Below are 15739 nucleotides of genomic sequence, written 5' to 3' on the forward strand. Positions count from 1 at the left end.
AATGGGCAAAGAAGTTGCAGATGGAATACAGTGTTGGGAAGTATATGGTCATGTACTTTGGTAGAAGAAATAAAAGTCTAGACTATTTTCTAAATGGAGAGAAAATTCAAAAATCTGAGGTGCAAAGGGACTTGGTAGTCCATGTGCAGAATTCCCTACAAGCTAATTTTCAGGTTGAGTCTGTGGTGAGAAAAGCAATTCATTAAGAAGGCAGAAGGTCAGGGCTGAGAGGAAAAATAAATCAGCCATGATGAAATGGTGGAACAGACTCGATGGGCCAAGTGGCCTGATTCTGCCCTTATATCTTATGGTCATATGGTCTAATTTTAATCTGAACTCCTACATCACCAAAACGAAAACATCTCACTGTTAAATCTCTCCAACCACCTCCCTTGTCAGAAGAGATTAGAAACCTTCACAAGATGTTTGACAATTTGCTCACTCAATTTAAAAAAAACTCTTGTTATTTCTCAGCAGATTCCAGAAAGAGAAAAGCGGGAGCTCTTTGATAAGCCTCTGATAGTGACCACTATTCTGGTAATGTATTCTTCCACAGTTCAGCATTAAGCATAGTGTGCAGACCTGTAAACTACAGCAATCACAAGCCACACAAATACATCATCACAGAATAATGAACAGCATTTTGCTGTTCTAAATAATTTTACTCTACAAGAGATTCAAGGTGAGAGCCTTTAACCAGTTTCTGGGTCAGGTTTAACCCATGATCAATGGAGCCAGATGAGGTTTTGTAGGGAGCAGCAAAGTTTGTGTGTAAAATGCCCAAGGCCAGCTCCTGGTGGCAAGGATGAACAGCAAGATGCTGTCACTAACCTGGATAGAAGGAAGGCTGCCGGGAATCATCTTCACACTAGGAATTTTACATGAGCCTCATCCACCAGAATACTGAGTGAGAAAGAAGGAAAGGTGAACAAGGAAACAAATTTTTCATCACATCTGTTCTCATGGATTCAGTGACAAGTCTCCAGTTAGGTTAGATGCACTGGTCTATTCCTCGAACTCTTCTTGTTTTTTTTTGACAAAGTGTTCTAGGCCTTTACTTTAATAACTGAATAACTTGCATCATGTGCTACAGCTTAATAACGGTAGAAGGCAGTTTGGGCTATTATAAGATGTTCGTACTTTATCTTGAACTATGAATATATTTTCGAGGCTGGCATATTCAGAACCATTCAGACATATGAAACATGGTTGCAACTATCACCTTTTGGTTTAGTGAGACATTAAACCAAAGGTTTCACCTGACTTCCCACAAGAATGTCTGTTAGACTTAGTGCTAATAGATTAAGTCAATATTTATCAAAGGACATTGACAAGGAAGATTATCTAGAAATAATAATGTTGCACTGTGTTGAAATGGGTCACTGCGTTTGCTTACTTCACAACAGCGACACATGAAAGTAATCAATTGATTGTGTGCAGTTTTGGGCTCCTTATTTTAGAAAGGATATACTGACATTGCAGAGGGTTCAGAGAAGATTCACAAGAATGATTCCAGGAATGAAAGGGTTACTGTATGAGGAATGTTTGGCAGCTCTTGGGCTGTATTCCCTGGAGTTCAGGAGAATGAGGGGGAATCTCATATATACATTCTGAATGTTAAAAGGCCTGAACAGATTAGATATGGCAAAGTTCTTTCCTGTGGTAGGGGTGTCCAGGACAAGAGGGCACGACTTCAGGATTGAAGGACATCCATTTAGAACAGAGATGTGGAGAAATTACTTTAGTCATAAGGTGGTAAATCTGTGGAATATGTTGCCACGAGCGGCTGTGGAGGCCAAGTCATTGGGTGCATTTAAGGCAGAGATAGATAGGTTCTTGATTAGCCAGAGCACCAAAGGGTGTGGGGTGAAGGCAGGGAAGGCAGGGAGGAGAAATTGGATCAGCCCATGATTGAATGATGGAGCTGACTCAATGGGTCAAATGGCCTATTTCTGCTCCTATATCTTATGGTCTTATGATTGTAAAGTATCTCTGACAATAAGATATTCATAGACTCAGGCCCTTCAGTCTATCTGGTACATGCCGAACTATTATTCAGCATGGACTACATGGGCTGAAGGACCAGAGGAATGAGATCCCCTCCAGCCAGCATCTTGTTAGCAAACGTGCAGTTGCTCGAGAACAAATTGGAGGACCTCAGGGCAAGATTGCTGTATTGGAGGGAAATGAGGTTTTGTTGTGTTGGGTGTTTTACCGAGACATGGCTTACTCATAGTACACCAGATACAGCGATCAGACCTGAAGACTTCTCAATACACTGGATGACCGGACTGCTGATTTGGAAAAGGCAAAAGATAGGGTGTGTGTTTCATGTTAAACTCTCTGTGGTCCTCCGATGTGGCTGTTTTGTCATACTTGTGTTCCCTCGACCTGGAACACCTAATGATCAAGTGCAGATCATTCTATTTACTGAGAGTTCTCCTCCGTGATCCTGACCACAATTTACATACCACCATCGGCCAACTGTAATCAGGCGCTCGAGACACTGCATATTACCATCTCCAAACTAGAAACAGTCCACCCCAATGCATTTCAAATCATAGTCGGGGACTTCAGTCAGGCTTTTGAAGAAGTCTCTGCCCAATTACCATCAGCATATACCCTGTAGCGTCAGAGGTCCCAACACACTACCCACTGCTATACTATGGTAAGGAATGCCTACCGCTCCGTGCTCAGACCACATTTTGGGAAATCTGATCACTAGACTGTTCTCCTCCTACCTGCATACAGCCAGAAGCTAAAGAGCAAGACTCCAGAGATAAAAACATCAAAGAGGTGCTCGCAAGAGGCAGAGAAGCAGCTGCACAATTGCTTCAAGTTCTGGACAGGGCCGTGTCAAGGAATCTGACTGAATACACAACAGTTGTCACAGACTTTTGTAAAAAAAAAGCCGTAGACGAGTGTGTCCCCACGAAATCATTCAGAGTTTTACCCAAACAGAAGCCCTGGGTGAACCATGAGATTGCAATTTACTGAGGGCCAGATTAAAGGCATTCATTTCTGGCAACCAAGTAAGATACAAGAGGTCCAGATACGATTTAAAGAAAGCCAACTCACAGATGAAGTGGCAGTTCTGGATTAAATTTGAATCACTGAAGGACGATTGAAAGCTGTGGCAGGGCTTGAATGCTGTCACTTCTTACAAAGTGAAATCAAGCCACACAAGTGACAACAGGGCTTCACTTCCAGGTTGACCTTAAAGCCTTCTATGCTCGATTTGAGCATCAAATCATGGAGGAAGTTTCATGAACTCCTACAGCCCCTGATGACCCTGTGATTTCAGTCTCTGAGGCTGAAGTGAGAGCATCCTTCAGGACAGTGAACTCACTGAAAGCATCCAGCCTGGATGGGGTACTTAGCCAAGTACTAAATACTTGTGCTGATCAACTCCAATTTGCCTACCAGAGCAATAGGTCCACAGCAAATGCCATCTCATTGGCTCTTCACACAACCCTGGAATATCCGGACAGCAAGACTGAATACATCAGGATGCTCTTTATTGATTATAGCTCAGCATTTAATACCATCATCCCCTCAAAACTAATCAAAAAGCTTCAAGACCTTGGCCTCAATACCTCCTTGTGCAATTGGATCCTGGACCTCCTCACCTGTAGACCCCAGTCAGTTCAGATTGGCAACAACATCTCCTCTATGACCTCCATCAGCACAGGTACTTCACGAGGCCATGTGTGTAGCCCCCTTCTCTACTCACTTTACATCTTTGGCTGTGTGGCTAAGCACAGCTCCAACACCAGATTCAAGTCTGCTGATGATACCTCCGTTGTGGGGCATATCAAAGGTGGTGATGAATCAACATACAGGAGGAAGATTGAAAATTTAGCTGAGGGTGTCATAACAACAACCGCTCACATAATGTCAGTAAGGACAAGAAACTGATTGGAGACCTCAGGAGAGAAAAACCAGGAGTCCATAAGCCAGTTTTCATCAGAGGATCAGAGGTAACGAGGGTTCACAACTTTCAATTCCCGGCTGTTACTATTTCAGAGGATCTGACCTGGACCCAGCAAGTTAATGAATTGAGAAGAAAGCACGGCAGTGCCTCAACTTCCTTACGAGCCTGCAGAGATTCAGCATGACATCAAAACCTTTACTTTGTCGCCAAACAATTGATACTAGAGCATACAATCATCACAGCGATATTTGATTCTGCGCTTCGCATTCCCTGGAGTACAAGTCGATAGTAAATATTAAAAATTTAAATTATAAATCATAAATAGAAAATAGAAAAGGGAAAGTAAGGTAGTGCAAAAAACCGAGAGGCAGGTCTGGATATTTGGAGGGTACGGCCCAGATGCGGGTCAGGATCCATTCAGCAGTCTTATCACAGTCGGAAAGAAGCTGTTCCCAAATCTGGCCGTACGAGTCTTCAAGCTCCTGAGCCTTCTCCCGGAGGGAAGAGGGACGAAAAGTGTGTTGGCTGGGTGGGTCGTGTCCTTGATTATCCTGGCAGCACTGCTCCGACAGCGTGCGGTGTAAAGTGAGTCCAAGGATGGAAGATTGGTTTGTGTGATGTGCTGGGCTGTGTTCACGATCTTCTGCAGCTTCTTCCGGTCTTGGACAGGACAAACTTCTATAGATGTGTAGCACAGAGTGTATTGACTGGCTGCATCATGGCCAGGTATGGAAACACCTATGCTTTTGAATGGAAAATCTTACAAAAGGTAGTGGATTCGGCCCAGTATATCACGGGTAAAGCCCTCCCAACCAATTAGCATATCTGTGTGAAATAATGTTGTAAGAAAGCAACGTCCATCATCAGAGATACTCACACCTGGGCCATGCCCTTTTCTCGCTGCTGCCATCAGGTAGAAGGTACAAGAGCCTCAGGACTTGCACCACCAGGTTCAACAACAGCTACTACTCCACAACCATCAGGCTCAAAAGGGATAACTACACTTGCTTGCCCATCCATTGAGATGTCCCCACAACTAATTATCCAATTTTAAGGACTCTTTATCTTGTGATTTCATGTTCTTGTTATTTATTGCTATTTATTTATATTTGTATTTGCAGTTTGTTGTCTTCTGCAGTCTGGTTAATCTTTCATTGATCCTATTATCATTACTATTCTCTAGATTTGCTGATTATGCTCACAGGAAAATGAACCCCAGGGTTGTATGTGGTGACATATATACACTCTGATAATAAAATTTACTTTAAACTTTGAACTGGCTGGTGTGTTCACTGAGATCTTTAACTTCTTGCTTCGGCAGTCTAAGGTACCAACTTACTTCTAGCAGGCTTCAATTATACTGGTACCTAAGAAAAACTGGTAATATGTCTCAATGACTAACATCCAGTAGCACTTACATCCGCTGTGAAGAAGTGTTTTGAGAGGTTGGTGATGAAACATATCAACTCCTGCCTGCGAAGTGACTTGGATCCACTCCAATTTGCCCACCGGCACAGCAGAACAACAGTACCCATTTCATTGGCTCTTCTCTCAACTCTGGGACATCTGATGTATACATCAGGGTACTCCTGATCAATTACAGCTTGGCATTCAATACTATCATCCCCTCACAACCAATCAATTAGCTTCAAGACCTTGGCCTCAATACCACCTAGTGCAATTGGATCCTCGAGCTCCTCATTTGTGCACCCCAAAGTCAATTCAGATTTGCAACATCTCCTTCACAATCTCCATCAGCAGGGGTGCATCACAAGGCTATCTGTTTAGCCCCCTACTCTACTCGCTTTATACTTGGCTAAGCTCAACTCCATTGCCGTATTTAAGCTTGTTGATGCCAGCGCTGTCACTGGCTGAATCAAAGATGGTGACGAATCAGCATATAGGAGGGGGATTGAAAATCTGGCTGATTGGTGTCACAACAACTACCTCTCACAATGTCGGTAATACCAAGGAGCCGATTATTGACTTCAGGAGGAGGAAATCAGAGGTCCATGAGGCATTGTTCATCGGGGATACAGAGACGGAGAGGGTCAGCAACTTTAAATTCCTTGGCGTTATCATTTCAAAGGACCTGTCCTGGGCCCAGCACATAAATGCCATTACAAAAAAAGCACAGTACTTCTACTTCCTGAGAAGTTTGTGAAGATTTGGCATGACATCTATAACTTTAACTAACTTCTATATATGTGTGGTAGAAAGTGTATTGACTCATTGCATCAAAGCCTGGTATGGAAACACCAATGGCCTTGAACTGAAAATCCCACAAAAAGAACTGAATACGGTCCAGTCCAGTGCAGGTAAAGCCTTCCCCTCCATTGAGCACACCTACAAGGAAGAGCAGCGTGTGGGCCAAAGGACCTGTTACTGTTCTGTGTTCTATGATTAATTTCTGAGGTGCTTTTAATATCTTAGAGGGATGAAGTTAAGAGTTACAAATGCTGTACACAACTGGGTGGCAAGCCAAACATTTACACCCACAGGCTAAAGCATGGGATCAAACAATGAGATGCTACTTATAAATGTAAGAAACAGGCCTGTAATTTCATTCATTCAGTTACAACCTTAGGGTGCATTTTCACACACAATGGATTATTTTTAAGTGCAATCACGAATTGTAAGCAGCAATACAAGCTCACACAAACAAACATGCGGTAAAACCATAAGACATTGGAGCAGAATTAGAGCATTTGGCCCACTGAGTTAGCTCAATGAACGACCAGATAATCTATATTTTTGTGATTTTGTTCAGGGCACTGAGGAGCTTTCTGCAATGGCTGGATCTTCAATGTAGACAACTGATGGTCTATCAGCATAACATTTCATCCTCTGACAATGCAACATTCTCTCAATGCTGTTCTAAAATGTCACCCTGCTCACACCTGCTGAGTGGGGACTTGACCACTCCAGCTCATTCAAAAGCTAGACTGCTGCCTACTAAGTCACAACCAACAGCTCTATAAACAGCATCAGGACTGATTGTATTTGAATTGACTGACAGCAAGTAATCTTAAATCAAAAGATCAAAAGACATTGTTGACATGACACTCCCATTGGTCTCTTAACCACAGTTCAAGAATCACCCATAGAATCCAGCCCAATGATCCGTGCTGACCTAATGATTGACTGATCCAATTAGTGTGATTCCCTCACTCTTTCTAAATAAGCCTGAAACTTACTGGGATTCCTCCAGGTGATCCTGTTTCTTCCCACATTCCAAAAAGATGTACAAGTTAGAGTTAGTAAGTCGTGGGCATGCTATGTTAGCACCAGAAGAATGGTGACCTTTGTGTGCTGTCCCAGCACACAGCAGGATGGGGCTGACTGTCAATACCACCAAGACAGAAGTGGTTTGCCAATGGAGTATTAGTGTCCCACCCACTCTACCTGCCTTCACTGTTGGTGATGAAAAGCTGTCAGTAGTGCCATCTTTCAAATATCTGGGGAGCATTCTGTCTGAGGATAGCGGCATTGACAACGACATCCAGAGCCGCATTAAACAGGCATCAGCTGCCTTTGGGAGACTTCGGCGTAGAGTCTTTCAGAACAGAAGCCTTCGTCCCTCCACAAAGGTCGCTGTATACCAAGCGGTCTGTGTCACCACCCTCCTTTATAGCTGTGAAGCTTGGGTAACCTACAGCCGTCACATCAAATCCTTGGAGCGCTTCCACATAGGCTGCCTCCAGCGTATCCTGAGAATTACCTGGCGTGAGCAGATGCCTCACTCTGAAATACTTGTAAAGACCAACTGCAGGAGTATTGAGGCCATGATCACCCAGCGTCAACTGCAGTGGCTGGGGCACGTGATAAGGATGCCCCCATGTCGGCTACCCCACAGAGTGTTATACGGCCAGCTACATCATGGTCGACGCTCAGCTGGAGGGCCGAAGAAGCACTATAAGGATCAGATGAAGAATGCTTTAAGGAAGTGCAAGATTAGACCTGAGGACCTGGAGGATGTTGCTGCTGACCGTACCACTTGGCAACAGCTATGTAGGGACAGGGTTTGTACTCTGGAGATGGAAAGAACAACCAGAAGACAGCAGAAGAGAGCCAGGAGAAATGCAGCCATGGTTGCCACCACTACTACATATACATGTCCCACCTGCAATAGAGCTTGTGGGTCCAGGATAGGACTGTATCGTCATCAAAGATCTCACCGTTAAAGAAATGGACGTCGCCATCGGGTTTCGATGGACAACGAGAGAGAGATATAGAGAGAAATAGAGAGACAGAGAGAAATATAGAGAGACAGAGAGAGATATAGAGAGACAGAGAGAGAGAGAGAGAGAGAGAGAGAGAGAGAGAGACAGAGAGAGAGAGAGATACTGAGAGATAGAGAGAGACAAATAAAGCAAATCTAATCTAACCCTACCACGTTTTCACTTTACAAGCAACACACACAATGTGCAGGAGGAAATCAGCAGGCCAGGCAGCAGCTATGGAAAAGAGTAAACAGTCGACATTTCAGGCCAAGACTCTTCATCAGACTGTGAGTCCTGACATCGACGGTTTACCCTTTTCCATTAATGCTGCCTGGCCTGCTGAGTTCCTCCAGCATTTTTTGAGTGCTGCTTTAGATTTCCAGGATCTGCAGATTTTCTTCTGGTTGCTTTTTCATTTTACATCTAGTTTTCCATTAAAAACAAAGGTTTGTGGCATGTTTCAAAATGTCAGACAGGACTCAACACAAAGGTGATGTTGACCCAAATCTCACACTTGGAGAGAACATTCCTCACATACAGTGCCTATAAAAAGTATTCCCCCACCACCTTGGAAGTTTTCATGTTTTATTGTTTTACAACATTGAATCGCAGTGGATTTATTTGGGCTTTTTTTTTGACACTGATCAACAGAAAACGACTCTTTCATGTCAAAGTGAGAACAGATCTCTACAAAGTGATCTAAATTACTTACAAATATAAAACGCAAAGTAACTGATTGCATAAGTATTCACCCCCTTTAATATGACTCATCAAATCATCACTGGTGCAGCCAATTGGTTTTAGAAGTTTCATAATTAGTTAAATGGAGATCACCATGGCAGTCAAGGTGTTTCAATTGATTGTAGTAAAAATACACCTGTATCTGGAAGGTCCAACTGCTTGTGAATCAGTATTCTGGCAAAAACTACACCATGAAGACAAAAGAACACTCCAAGCAACTCCACAAAACAGTTATTGAAAAGCTCAAGTCAGGAGATGGATACAAGAACATTTCCAAGTCACTGAATATCTCTTGGAGTACAGTTAAGTCAATCATCAAGCAATGGAAAAAACATGGCACAGCTGTAAATCTGCAGGTCGTCCTCAAAAACTGAGTGACTGTGCAAGAAGGGGACTAGTGAGGGAGGCCACCAAGAGATCTATGACAACTCTGAAGGAGTTACAAGCTTCTGTAGCTGAGATGGGAGAGACTGTGCATACAACAGCTGTTGCCTGGGTGCTTCACCAGTTGCAGCTTTATGGGAGAGAGGCAAAGAGAAAGTCCCTGTTGAAAAAAACTCATATGAAATCTCAGCTAGAGTTTGCCAGAAAGCATGTGGGAGATTCTGAAGTTAGCTGAAAGGTTCTATGATCTGATGAAACAAAAATTGAGCTTTTTGGCCATTAGACTCGATGCTATATTTGGCATAAGGTGCATACATCATCAAAAACATACCATCCCTACTGTGAAGTACAGTGGTGACTGCATCATGCTGTGGGAATGCTTCACTGCAGCAGGCCCTGGAAGGCTTGTGAAGGTAGAGGGTAAAATGAATGCAGCAAATACAGGGAAATCCTAGAGGAAAACCTGATGCAGTCTGCAAGAGAACTATGACTTGGGAGAAGATTTGTTTTCCAGCAAGGCAGTGACCCCAAACATAAAGTCAAAGCTACACAGGAATGGCTTAAAAACAACAAAGTTGATGTCCTGGAGTGGCCAAGTCAGAGTCCAGTCCTCAATCCAATTGAGAATTTGTGGCTGGGCCTGAAAGTGCTGTCCACTCACGATCCCCATGCAATTTGACAGAGCTTGAGCAGTTTTGTGAAGGAGAACGGGGAAAAATAGCAGTGTCCAGATGTGCAAAGCTGATGGAGACCTATTCACACAGACTCAAGGCTGTAATTGCTGCCAAAAGTGCATATTGACCTGAAGGGGATATGTAATTATGCAATCAATTATTTTGTGTTTAATAATTGTTATAAACTTAGACCAATTTGTTTTCACTTTGACACAAAAGAGTCTTTTCTGTTGATCAATGTCAAAAAGAGCAAATTAAATCTACTGCAATGCTGTAAAATGCAGTAAAACAATAAAACATGAAATCTTCCAAGGGGGTAGGGTGTGAATACACTGTAAATGGTCTGTATTTGTGCTCACTGTTGATGGGATGGGTTCAGTCAATAATATAATGAAATTTTCTTGGTATTTTCATTTAAAAGCAAGAACCATTCATAATGGCCAAAACTACAGGAGGATTTGAAGGTTTCTGCATTGATCTACTTAAAATATTCTCAGAAAGACTCAATTTTCGTTATGAAATCCAACTTGTGAAGGATGGTCTTTATGGGACAAAACTGGAAAATGGGCAATGGACTGGACTGCTGGGGGAACTGAAGAGAAAGGCAAGTAAATTTTATCTTTGTAAGATTTATTTCGTGCTGGAAGGCCAGTGATTATTGTCGGTTCCTCGCTGTCCTGCAAAAATTATGATGGAGGGTCTTGCTGAACTCCTCATGCAGTCCATGTTGTGAAGATCTCTTTGCATCAAAGTTCCAAAAACTTTTTAAAAAATGTTCATGCTTCACAGAAATTTGCAGACAATCCTGACAATTCACTGAGAGTTCGCTATGTTGGTTTAGGACTACAGACTAGCAGGATTTTCTCCCTGAACACAAATAGTAAGGTTTTTTGATAACAACCTTGTAGTTAGTTGGTCATTTTTACAGATACCAGATTTTTATTCACTGATTATTTTAAACTGTTATTTGCAAATTAACAACTCCCCAAATAAGTTCCAAAAAGATGCTGTTACAGTTCAGAATAGATTAATACCAGCATCAGGATTACTATCCCATGAAAAAAAAGATGCTCCACTTTTAGTACTCTGCATTTTTTTTTTATGTGCATACTAGTTGGCCAGTGTCTGCTGCCAAGTGTCACAATTTTTGATAGGGCATCAGCAGTGGTCTGGTGCTATCAGGAGATCCCATACCACTAGGTTCAGGAAAAGTTATTACCCTACAACCATCAGGCTCCTGAACCAGCATGCAAAACTTGACTTACTTCTGCACTGAACCAACTCCACAACCTACAGACTCATTTCCAAGGACTCTACAACCCAGTATTATTTATTTACTTTTTTAATTATTTGCACAATTTATCATCTTTTGGACATCGGTTGTTTGTCTTTGTTATTTATAGTTTTTCATAAATTTTATTGCATTTCTTTATTTTCCTGTTAATGCCTGTAAGAAAATGAATCTCAAAATAGTATATTGTGACATGTATGTTCTTTACTTTTAACTTTGAATTTTGGTGATAGCTGAGGAATTCCCTTCAAATAAATGGCACCAATAGACTAGGCAATCCCACAGCCGATCATGGAAATACCACTCATATCACTGATATTATGGAGATTAAATATCATGCCATATACACAGGTAGCAGAAAAGGCAGCAATATGCGTAAAGCTACAACATTTAATTCCATTGTTTCTGAAACAATCTGGAGCATCAGGAACAAACAACAATCAGTGTACCCTAAAGCTATTGGTGCCCCATTCAACCTTCGTCATGACATGAACAAAAGAGTTTCAGTTGCATAAAGGTCTTGCCCATCTCTACACAATCTTTTAATTAAATTCCACTACCCCAGCTTTATAGCGAAGCTAAGGATCAGGTCCCTGCACCTAATCACTAATTGGAGAAGGGAAACACACCACAAAATGCTGGAGAAACTCAGCAGGTCGGGAGTATCTATGGAGAGGATTAAACAATCAATGTTTTGGGCCAAGATCCTTCATCAGGTAGCGACATCAGTCCTGATGAAGGGTCTTGGCCTGAAGCATTGACTGGTTATTCCCCTCTATAGATGATGCCCGACTTACTGAATTCCTCCAGCATTTTGTGCGTGTTGCTCTAGACTTCTAGCATCCACAAAACCACTTGTATTTATGCATTGGAGAAGAGGGATGTGTTGGTGAGTGGCATCCATTGTAAAACAGACTTCAGCAATTCACAGCACAGATAACACATGAGTTTTGTTATTAATCTCTCACTAAGACAAACTGGAGCATTATGCACACTCCACCCCATCACACCAGACCGATAATTATAGAGTTTGTGTAAATACGAATCTGCTGCTGTCAACAAGTAGAAGATTTAAAGCAATGAAGTCATTTCTCTTTCATCTGGCTGACTCTTGGCAGGAGGCAGATCTGGCCATTGCTCCCCTCACCATCACCAGGCTGCGCGAGAGCGAGTTTGGCTTCACCCGCCCATTCATGTCTGTGGGGATCAGCATCCTGGTGCGCAAGCACACCAACTCCCAAAGTGCCGGCTTTTTCCAATTCATGAGCCCATTCTCCCCGGAGACCTGGTTCAGCCTGCTCTTCGCTTACATACTGACCTGCTTCTGCATGTTCCTTGCAGCAAGGTAATCATTATTATTATTTTGTTTTATTTAGAGAGATATCTCTATAACAGGCCCTTCTGGCCCAAAAAGCTGACGCTGCCCAATTACACCCATGTGACTAATTAACCTACCAACCTGTACATCTTTGGAATGCAGGAGGAAACCCTTGAAGACCCATCGAGCCACTCTGTTTTTCCAGCACTTAGTCCTGTGCTTTGGAAATTGGGATATTCATCAAGATATTTAAATGTTGCTAGAGCACCCACCACCACCACCAACTCAAGCAGAACCTTCCAATTTCAACCACCCTTTGGTGAAAACAGGCCCCTAATGAATCTCTGTCTGTCACAATAATCTATACCATACAGTTTTAGACACCACTGCCACAGAGAGAAGTTTCTGACAATTTGGATACTGGATCAGTCTCCCATGCAGGACCTTGACAAAGGTCTTACTGAGGTTCATGAAGACTGCACCACCCTCATCTGTGCCTCTTGAAGTTTTGTCCTCACTCAGCCTCCTTTGCTCCAGGGAAAGCAAATCCAGGTTATTAAGTCTCTCCTTGTAGGGAAGTGATCCGTCCCAGACAGAAACCTGGTGAATTTCTACTGCTCAGTGAAATCCTCTTACAGCATGCCAATCAGAACCATACATAGTAGCCTAACCAATGTTTTATAAAGTTGGATCATAACATCCTAGCTCTTGTATTCTTTGCCCCATGAAGCCATGCACCCCTCTTGCTTACCTAACTAGTTTACCTACCCGTACTGTCACCAGATAACCTTAACTTGTAGGCCAAGGTCCCCACGTCCTCAAAACTCCCAGGACCACTACTGTTCACTGCCTTCTTAGTCCTCCCAAAATACATCACCTCAGATTTATTAGGATGAAATTCTATCTGTCATTATTCTGCCCATCTTATCATCTTGCCAAAATCGTCCTGTAACTTAAAGTCAACAATACCTCCAACTTCCATGTGAGGTGTGAATTTACAAACCGTGCTTCCTCCATTCATATCCAAATAGTTAATGTGCATGACAAAACAATTTTGGATTGGTTTCCCATATGAAACCTTGATAAAGATTGTACTAAAGATCATGCAGACAGAATCAACTACACTGTCCTCATCATTGACTTTAATACTTCACATACACGAGGAGTAAAACTCTTTACATTATGTCTCCATCTAAATGTGCAACTTAATAGTAATTCGTAATAGTATGTACAACAGGACATTCAATATAACATAGAAATACAATTGTATCAGCATGAATTAATCAGTCTAATGGCCTGGTGGAAGAAGCTGTCCCGGAGCCCGTTGGTCCTGGCTTTTATGTTGCGGTACCATTCCCTGGATGGTAGCAGCTGGAACAGTTTGTGGTTGGGGTGACTCGGGTTCCCAATGACCCTACGGGCCCTTTTTACACACCTGTCTCTATAAATGTCCTGAATAGTGGGAAGCTGACACCTACAGATGCACTGGGCTGTCGGCACCACTCTCTGCAGAGCCCTGTGATTGAGGGAAGTACAGTTCCCATACCAGGCAGTGATACGGCCAGTCAGGATGCTCTCAATTGTGCCCCTGGAGAAAGTCCTTAGGATTTGGGAGCCCATACCAAACTTCTTCAACCGTCTGAGGTGAAAGAGGCACTGTTGTGCTTTCTCTCACCACACAGCTGGTATGTACAGACCATGTGAGATCCTTGGTGATGTGTATGCCAAGGAATTTAAAGCTGTTCACCCTCTCAAACCCAGATCCGTTGATGTCAATAGGGGTTAGCCTACTTCTTCTCTGTAGGTTGCCTCGTTATTATTTGAGATTAAGCCAATCAATGTAGTATCAACAGCAGATTTAATTAGCAGATTGGTGCTGTGGGTAGCGACACAGCCATGGGCATACAGAGAGTAAAGGAGGGGTCTCAGGATACAGCCCTGTGTTGAGGGTCAGAGGGGCAGAGGTGAGGAAGCCAACTTTCACCACCTGCTGGCAACCTGACAGTACACTCTTTAAAAGATTCAGTCAAATTGGTTAGACGGGTTACTCCCAACAAAGCCATACTAACTAGCTTTTATAAATCCCTGCCTCTCCAGGTTTGATTAATCCAATCCCTCGTTTCCACCCCTCCCCCCCCCAATAACCACTGACTTTAGACTTAAAGGCCTACAATTATCTGACCTGCCTCTGTTATGCATCTTGAATAAAGTTGCCACATTTGCTCTGGTTGTTTGGCACATCACTTGTGACCAGCAAAAGATTTAAAAATCTCTGTCAAAGCCGCAGTAATCTTTTTCCCTGCCTTCCATACACTTCATATGTCCCAGGGAATTTATTCACCGTTAAGTCCACTATGGCATCTGGTAACACCTTCTTAGAACTTTGCCATCCCCTTCTCCAACTGAAATGCCCTTCTATTTAGTGAATACAGATGGCTAAAAACGTAACCTATGTCATCTGGATCTCAGCTCTTTTGGTCCCAAATGGGCCTTACACTCTTTCCTCAATTGCCCTCCTATCTCTAATGTACCTGGGGGAAAAAATGCTTTGAGATTCTTATTTTTGTCCACCAGAAATACTTTGTAACCTTTTTTTTTGCCCTTCTAGCTTCTCCCTACACACCTCATCTATTTAGCATCATTCTCACTCCCTTCTCAGTTACCTGGCTCCCTTTTCATAGTTGACACAAAGTCATGCCATGTCCAGTGTTCCCTCTGAGGTGTGCATGTGTGTACGTGCACACATCTTTTGATACTAGCACACAATGGAATTTAAACTGCGCACAAAAAGGTTGTCCCTCTCTTCCTCGCTGGCATGTTTAGTATATTTTACCATTGTACACATGCCCTTTTCGGGTTTCTGTTGCGAACGGTGTTGACAACGTGGGGAGTTTGCAATATTTGTCTGCAGGTATTAGAACTGGCTTACTTATAACTGTTTTTATTGAAGAAATTATTCAGTGCGCACATGTTGTCACTGGGCAAAAAAAAATTGCACAGCACAAGATTTTTTCACACACTGGTCATTACAAATTAGAAGGACCATTGCCCATTTCTCATGTTTCATCACCAATGATACCAAGATTTCCCCCTAGGGGAAGGCCTGCTGGGATAACAGGGGAGGTGTGAAACAACATCAGGTAAGGCAGAGACTTGAATCTCCTCAGGAAATAG

At 42.7% G+C, this 15739-nt stretch overlaps 1 protein-coding gene across 5 annotated transcripts in view; it reads left to right on the top strand.

The window, feature by feature from the left end:
* LOC140188510 (probable glutamate receptor) overlaps positions 1–15739 on the top strand; it is a 44417-nt gene that overhangs the window by 14972 nt on the left and 13706 nt on the right. For 4 of the 5 annotated variants that reach the window (XM_072244850.1, XM_072244849.1, XM_072244848.1 and 1 more), the window contains 3 exons: positions 475–537; positions 10378–10560; positions 12366–12592. In XM_072244850.1, coding sequence (XP_072100951.1) covers positions 475–537; positions 10378–10560; positions 12366–12592 — 473 coding nt within the window. The remainder of the gene's footprint in view (positions 1–474; positions 538–10377; positions 10561–12365; positions 12593–15739) is intronic. The other variant, XM_072244852.1, reaches the window with a different exon arrangement.

The sequence above is a fragment of the Mobula birostris genome, chromosome 27 (genome assembly GCF_030028105.1).
Source record: "Mobula birostris isolate sMobBir1 chromosome 27, sMobBir1.hap1, whole genome shotgun sequence".
Lineage (NCBI taxonomy): Eukaryota > Metazoa > Chordata > Chondrichthyes > Myliobatiformes > Myliobatidae > Mobula > Mobula birostris.